Genomic DNA, 7,152 nt, shown 5'->3' on the forward strand with positions numbered 1-7,152 from the left:
TTCTTCTCTTTCCATGGTCTTTATTGATTTTGTTTAGAACTTTATTTGTAGATTTTCTGAATAAAATTTTACACAGCTGGTTTAGTCTCTGGAACATTATTATCTTTTCATCCTTGATATCCCAAAGGTATATGACTATTTCAGTGTGTCTCATTATTTTGCTGATGTCCCAGTAAGCCATCAGTCTGACTCATGATTTTGATGTTTCAAAGTTGGGTGTCTACTGTTTCTTGAATGACTTCTTTACCTACATCTCTTCTGTTCCATTTTAGGATAGTCTTAAAACAGGCAATCTTCTTAGTTCTTCTCTTTTGCTCCACATTTCCTATTGATTGTTTCACTTCTTTCACTGAGTCAAGAAATTCAGTAACATTTCAGAGGCAAAAAACGTCCACCTAGAAACCTTTCATGAATCATTCTGGCCTACGTTCCATTTCATACCCCTGCCCATGATGATTGCTGTTGATTACAAGTTGGAAAATGAGTTTCCTTGTTTGTTCCCTTCTCAGCCCACTCTACCAATACACTCTTCTGTCTTTGTATTAGTCTTCATCCACTGTGTTGTCATTTAGAAAGCAGGTGGGGTTTTGAATCCATTGAATGATGACTCTTCTTTATTTTCACATTGAAAGGTAAATCATGAAATATTAATCATTTTACTTCACTTATGTATCTTATGTACTCAGGCTAGCACTCAGGACCTCTGGAGCTCTATTCTTCACTTTTTCACTCTAGTCCTGTACTCTAACTCCACTTTACAGTTTCTTGTTCTTGGAGTCCATATCATTTTTCTTATTCTAACTCATTCCATTTGTTCCATGTTGGACAGAGACTATGTTTCATCGGTTTTAGAAATTATATTATACATATCTCAGTTACTCATATCAAATATGTCATCTTATTTCCTAGACATGTCCCATAGGCACTATTCTTATGCTCGATGTGGACTCTAGTTTCCTTGCTATTACCAGAGTTGTCATAATGGAGAAAATTTTGTTTTTATCTCCTTATTTCAATGGGCCATTTATTCAAATGTCAGCCATTACATCCCTCTCTCTGTCCCTTCATCCTCCATTCTTATTTTTTGTTTGTTTGGACATCCATCCCTCTGTTGATGTGCCTGCCCTTCTGTCTGTTTGTTCGTCTATGTGTCCATGTATCTTTCTGTCTTTCCATTATTATTCATTTGTCTATATGTTGTGTGTCAGTTAGAGAAATGGAAAATATGTTTATTGGAGTTTGCCTAGTAGTGACTAGGACAAAATGCACAGAGCTTTTCATCTCATGGTAAATAGTAAGTAGATAAAGACTGGGGAACATGTATAACCTTCAAAGACTTGCCTTAAGTGACCTACTTCTTCAACCTGTGGAAACTGAGATTTTAGGATTTCAGTTCAAAGCCAGCCTAGTCAGGATGTTTGTGAGCCCCTTACCTCCATTTAGCGAACCGAAAGTCAGAAGTATAGGTGTGCCTCAAGAGATAGTTCACTAGCCCAGAGTGAAAAAGATCAGGGACAGTGCCCAGGCCCTGAGTTCAAGTCCTAAGACCAGCACAAAAGGAATACAACAGTGATATGGCCAGGTACTTGTCGCGTATGCCTATAATCCTAGCTACTTAAGAGGCTGAGTTCAAAACCATCCTGGTAAGTATGTGAGACTCTTATCTCCAACTATGTACCTAAAAGTCAGAAATGGAACTGTGACTCACATGGTAGAGTATCATCCTAAGTGAAAAAGGTAAGAGACAACACCTAGGTCATAAGTATGTGAAAAAAATTTTAAAAAGTATAATATGTCCTCTCATCTATGTGGGCAGCGACCATCATTTATGCCATTGTGGTCTTTTACCCAGCCACACACATGCTCTCTGCTTTTCACATGCACACTGGTGAATTTTAGTTGTGGATTAGTGATGCCTAGCCTATCAGTATCAATTTTCCCTAGGATAGATTCTGTGAAGACTGGACTTCAGAAATGAAATGAAAATCAATGCCATTGCTATGGGGATCTACAGATAAATGAGATTTGGAGACAAGCAGAGATCAGGTTGGATCTCAAAGCACAGCTGAGGCTATGGCCATTTCATTCTACTCCAGATCTTGGAATAACACTATCACAGATGAACAAGAGCTCTCCTGTCTGCCCAAGAGTGTATGGTCTCCTATGGTAGGGACACAGACCAAGTGGCAATAACATACACCACTCCCTTGGGTCCATCTAAAGTTGAGCCAAGCAAACAGTGGCAAAGTAGGACAGATACTGGAAGTGAGTCAGGAAAATAGATGGGTGACCAACCAAGTTCAGAAAATCTACCTTAGAGGAACCGATATCCAGCAACCAGTCTGACCTAGGTAGACCAAATAGCACCTTGGTTAGATTCACTGGAGCCTGGCTTTTGGCTAAAGCAGCAGAGGCAGAAAAGGGCCTCCCCCTTCATCAGGAGAGGGAGGGGTAATGGGATCTTGATTTCTCAACTCAGGCAGGACTAGGACCTGTGACCCTGCTGTGCTAGTCAGAAGACTCAGGAGACTTGTCTGGGAATTCCAAAGGCTTATCTGTACATTTGGAGAGTGGGAAAGACCTGGGGTCTGCCGCCCCTCCTTCTTCCCACACTTGGACAAGATGTCATCTCCTGATTGGCTGTAGCCCATGTTTGTGACAAAATATGACACACAAAGAGACTGATGTCAGCAGAGGGTTGCCCCAGTAACTACATTATACAACTAGTCAAGAGCTTTTTCAAGACAGGCCAGTGAGACTAAGGACCTTCTGGTCCTACAAGGACAGCAACTAGTAGTCTTCAAAACAAAATGCTTCTACTGCCTGTGTAGTGCCATGGATAAGATTATGCAAGATGAGAATATGCAAGAAGACCTTGAAGAGAAGTTGGTTCCACCTGTTGTCGATAAGCCACCAGGAGGTGAAGTGTCAGAGCCATTTCCTAATCCCACCCTGGATTCAAGAGACAGTATGGATGAACAAGGAAACCAAGCCATAATCCAGGAAATGCCAACCCAAGCTAACTTAGAATCTAGTGAGAACACACCGAATGAGGCCAATAAAGAAGACAACATTGATGCCCACCTCTCCTTTCCAAGAAAGTTATGGCTAATAGCAGAGAACCAGGCTTTTAAATCAGTGACCTGGAACGAAGAAGGAGACCATGTAATTATCCATGCCGAACAATTTCAGAAGGAAGTTCTCGACCTTGAAGGCACAAACAAAGTTTTTCATGCCTCAACCATGAAGAGTTTCATTCGCCTATTGAATCTGCATGAATTCACCAAAATCCGTCCCAACAACTCCACAGTTCAGGCTCAAGAGCAAGGAAAAGTCATGGTAAGTTAAAAATATTTGTCTCTCATTTTCTGTTTGATGGGAATCTTAGTGTGCTGTCCATGTATTGCCACCTTAAACTACAAACCCTTTATCTTTAGTGAGCTCTTATTGAGGGGTGGATTGATTGATACCTGCCCGCAAACAGGTTTATGATTGAGGAAAGGAAGAAAGCAATGACTATGTTATGTAAGAAAGAAATATTTCATTTTGTTACAGATATACCATAATTCCAACTTTCGGAGAGACAACCCGGATCTTGTTAAAAACATCTGCATTAAAAGAAATAATAGACACATTGATCTGCAAGAAACACACAAAACCAGTCTGATGAAAGAAAGTAAGGAAGAGGCCAAGACCACAGCTTTCCAGCTGGATGCCAAGCATGAAATTAACCGAGATCCCCAGAGGGAGTACCTCAATGAAGCAGGATCCAGGGAGGATATAGCATTATATTTCCGTGGCATTCCTCCGAGAAACACCTGCCCTCAGGAACCAAAAAATTCTAGTGGAGAAGGCACCTCAGCGAACAACCTTTTTGAGCTTCTGCCTGACTGTGAAACCAAAGGCAGTGAGGACGTGCCTAGCACATCACAGTCAGTTCCTGATATGCAGTATATGATGGATTTGTATAACATCTGTTGCTCTTTTCTACTGGGTTCACTGCTATTCATAACCCCAGATGAGCCTCAGGATGATGACAAAGATCCTGAGGACGAGCAATAGGAGGAGGAGGAGGAAAAGTGCTCCAGAGTTTACAAAAATGTAACCTTTGTGAACATTTCAAAGTCAATGCAGAGCCCTGAAGTTGTTGGGTGCTAAAGGCCCATAAAATCAATTTCTAATGAGGAAGCAATTTTCATCTTAAGACAAGTCCCCAAACATCTTACCAGATAATAAACAAACTAAATGATATTCTTGAGTCTGTGTTGTTTGGAACCTTCCTTACTGCTCACGAGTTATTGGCATATACCCTCTCCCATTTTGCTTCCTCTTGATGTCATTTGTTTGAACAGCAGCATTGCCAGTAGAGGATTCCACAGGGCTGAGGGCAGGTAAGACCCTTGGGTCTTACCTGGGGTCAGGCCTGGTCCTCATCTGGGACAGGGAGAGTCATCTCACTAATGATTTGGGTATCTTGAAGCAGGGGATTGCTCCCTCATGGATGCTCCCCAATCAACACTGCCAGGAAGGTCTGGTTACCAGCTAATGAGTTCTACTCCCAAGATCCTTCAGGACTGCAAACTGCCCATCCAACAAGACATGGATCATTGCCATCTCCTGGCTCACAGGACAGTACATTTCAGTCACTCCCACAGGGTAGGGGATCGGGAAGGCCAGGATTCTTTTTGTTTTGTCAGTTGTGGGGCTTGAACTCTGGGCCTAAGCATTGTCCCTCACCTCTACAGCTCAAGGCGAGCGCTCTACCACTTGAGCTACAGCGCCACTTCTGGTTTTCTAGTGGTTAATTGGAGATAAGAGTCTCACGGAGTTTCCTGTCTGGACTGGCTTTGAACTGTGATCCTCAGATCTCAGCCTTCTGAGTAGCTAGGATTACACGTGTGAACCACCAGCACCGGGGTAGGCCAGGATTCTTATAGATCGCATTCACTAGAACATTTGCTATAAGACAAATAGTACTTGCTTCATAATCTCAGGGGGAAATTTCCTATGTAGTGGAAACAAGAGAAAGGATGTATGGCTGCTCTGTTTCCAAGTGTAATGTCTTCTTTAACCTGGATACCTCAGGCCATTGCGGGCTGCTCACTCTCAGCTGATACCCTACAGTGTCCAGTCCTAGGCCTCACACATGCCCCCGGGATGCTGTTCAACCATTCCATGAAGCTTGACTCAAAGAGGCGCAACAGTCATCGGCACATTTGTTTGTTCCCTGCAGAACATTGCAAACCAATGTCTGGGACAACACTGAGACATTTCCCAGCAGCCTTTCCTTTTCCCAAAGAGACAACGTACTTGATACCTTAGCAAGAAGCCTCAAGAAGAAATGCACAAAGATGGTCACTTCTTGTGACCTCATCGCCTAAGTGTGGGAACAGCACTTACTGGTTACTGCTTAACAAGGTTGTGGCGTTTAGAGCTAGCTGATTTTTATAGGACTTAGCTATGTTTAGGAATAGATACCGCATGACTTGGCTGATTGGGAGCAATGCTGTCCTGAAAGATCTAAGCGAATCATCCTTCATGGCCCAAATAGATCAGTTTTTAGGAATGGCTTCCTGGAATATAGCGTTTACCCAGTTCCTAGATAAGGGCTCCAGTAACCACCTGGGACTGGAAATAATAGACCAGAACTTGTACTTCAGGTTGGTCAGCACGGCTTGATGTTCCAGCTCCTTGGTCTTGCGAGGAGATAAATTTCTGGGTACTCTCTAGTTCCCCACACTAATGTCAATGAACCCTATGCAACAAAGTAAAAGCCCACAGAAGCAAGATGAATCTTCTGGACACTGGAGGCATTCTAAACAGTGCTCATGGCTGTCTAGTAAGGCACATAGAGGCTCCAGACATGAAAAGGAGAAGGTCCAACATCCATGGAACAGTACAAGTAACCAAGTGACAATCAGGTCCCTTCTGTACACTTAAGATGGCAGTTACAGCTGGTAAACCTACAGACAGTGTAAGATGCCTAAGCACTCCAGGTGACAGCTGCTGCTACAAGGCTTCATCCATGCTGAGGTGAACAGACTGCCCAGGCTGCTCCATGTTAAGCACACATGTGAAGCCAGGCAGTCATCTTAACTCCATGCACCCACCCAGCTCTGATTGATGATTCCTCTTTGGAATTTACTTAGTGAATATTTGCTCGTGCCTATGTGAAAACTCTACTATGGAACATAGAGCCAGTGACTCCTGGCCCATTGGCCCTCCTGACCCCTTAGATAATGTTCTTGGCGAACCTCGGTGTGTGCACACTCAACAGCTCACAGGACAACGGAAGCACACACTGTCTGCCACGACCCTGGGGCACATTGGAGAATCATCTGTCCCATGCTCAGCACATCCTCATTTTCCCACTACTATACCTTGGCCAAACTATTCCCCTTTTCTGGAGCAAGGTTGGAATCTGGGCTCATCCCCAACCTTTCCACCAGCAATTCCCACCAGAAATCAATGCGGTGGCAGGTGTACAATTCTGTGGGCTCCTCAGCAGGAGTAGTTAACAGTCTCCAGGGGCTTGCCTCCACCAAACGTAACACCAGCAAAAGACTGCTGGAAGGAGAGGCAGCCAAACTTTATCTTCTTCTAGCTCCCTGGACCTAACACAGACACATGTCATACCTAAGCACTTAAGCCTCGTAACGATGTGACTCATCTGCCAAGTACCCTGAAATCCCACTGATCCCACAGTGTTCTGCTTCTATGTGTCGCCGTGAGTCACTGATGCCCTGCTCCACAGTACACAAAACACAAGGGGCCAGCATGTCTTGGATCCATTCATTGAGCCTTTGGGTTGCTTATGGCATACAAAAGGATATCTAGAGAAAAGCACAGACTGCATTGTGTGTGGTTACTGCTTAGAAGAGCCCACAGATGACATAAGGCCATCTTAGTTATGTTGGGTCTTTGTGGTGAATGAACTAGTTTAGTAGAATGACAGTCTGGGTCCAACTACTTTTCATACCTGTCCAATACCACCCTCACCAATACTCCTAGTTTCCTGGTCCTGCCAAGCCAAGTGCTGTAGTCCCATATCTGCTTGGCTCCTACCTAAAATCTGTTTGGCACACAGCCTTGTTATCTGAAGTCAGCTCATGAGTTGAATTATCTGTAATCCCACAAGACTCATCATTGTCA

The 7,152-nt window shown here is 43.6% G+C and overlaps 1 protein-coding gene across 1 annotated transcript; it reads left to right on the plus strand.

Moving 5' to 3' along the window:
- The first annotated feature begins 2,835 nt into the window (after nt 1-2,835).
- LOC122108486 (heat shock transcription factor, X-linked member 3-like) lies at nt 2,836-4,062 on the plus strand. Its single transcript, XM_042680413.1, has 2 exons — nt 2,836-3,339; nt 3,556-4,062. The coding sequence occupies exons 1-2, from the start codon at nt 2,836-2,838 to the stop codon at nt 4,060-4,062; spliced, it is 1,011 nt and encodes a 336-aa protein (XP_042536347.1).
- The last annotated feature ends 3,090 nt before the right edge of the window (nt 4,063-7,152 follow it).

Source organism: Dipodomys spectabilis, unplaced genomic scaffold (assembly GCF_019054845.1).
Source record: "Dipodomys spectabilis isolate Male_0828 unplaced genomic scaffold, ASM1905484v1 ptg000060l, whole genome shotgun sequence".
Taxonomy (NCBI): domain Eukaryota; kingdom Metazoa; phylum Chordata; class Mammalia; order Rodentia; family Heteromyidae; genus Dipodomys; species Dipodomys spectabilis.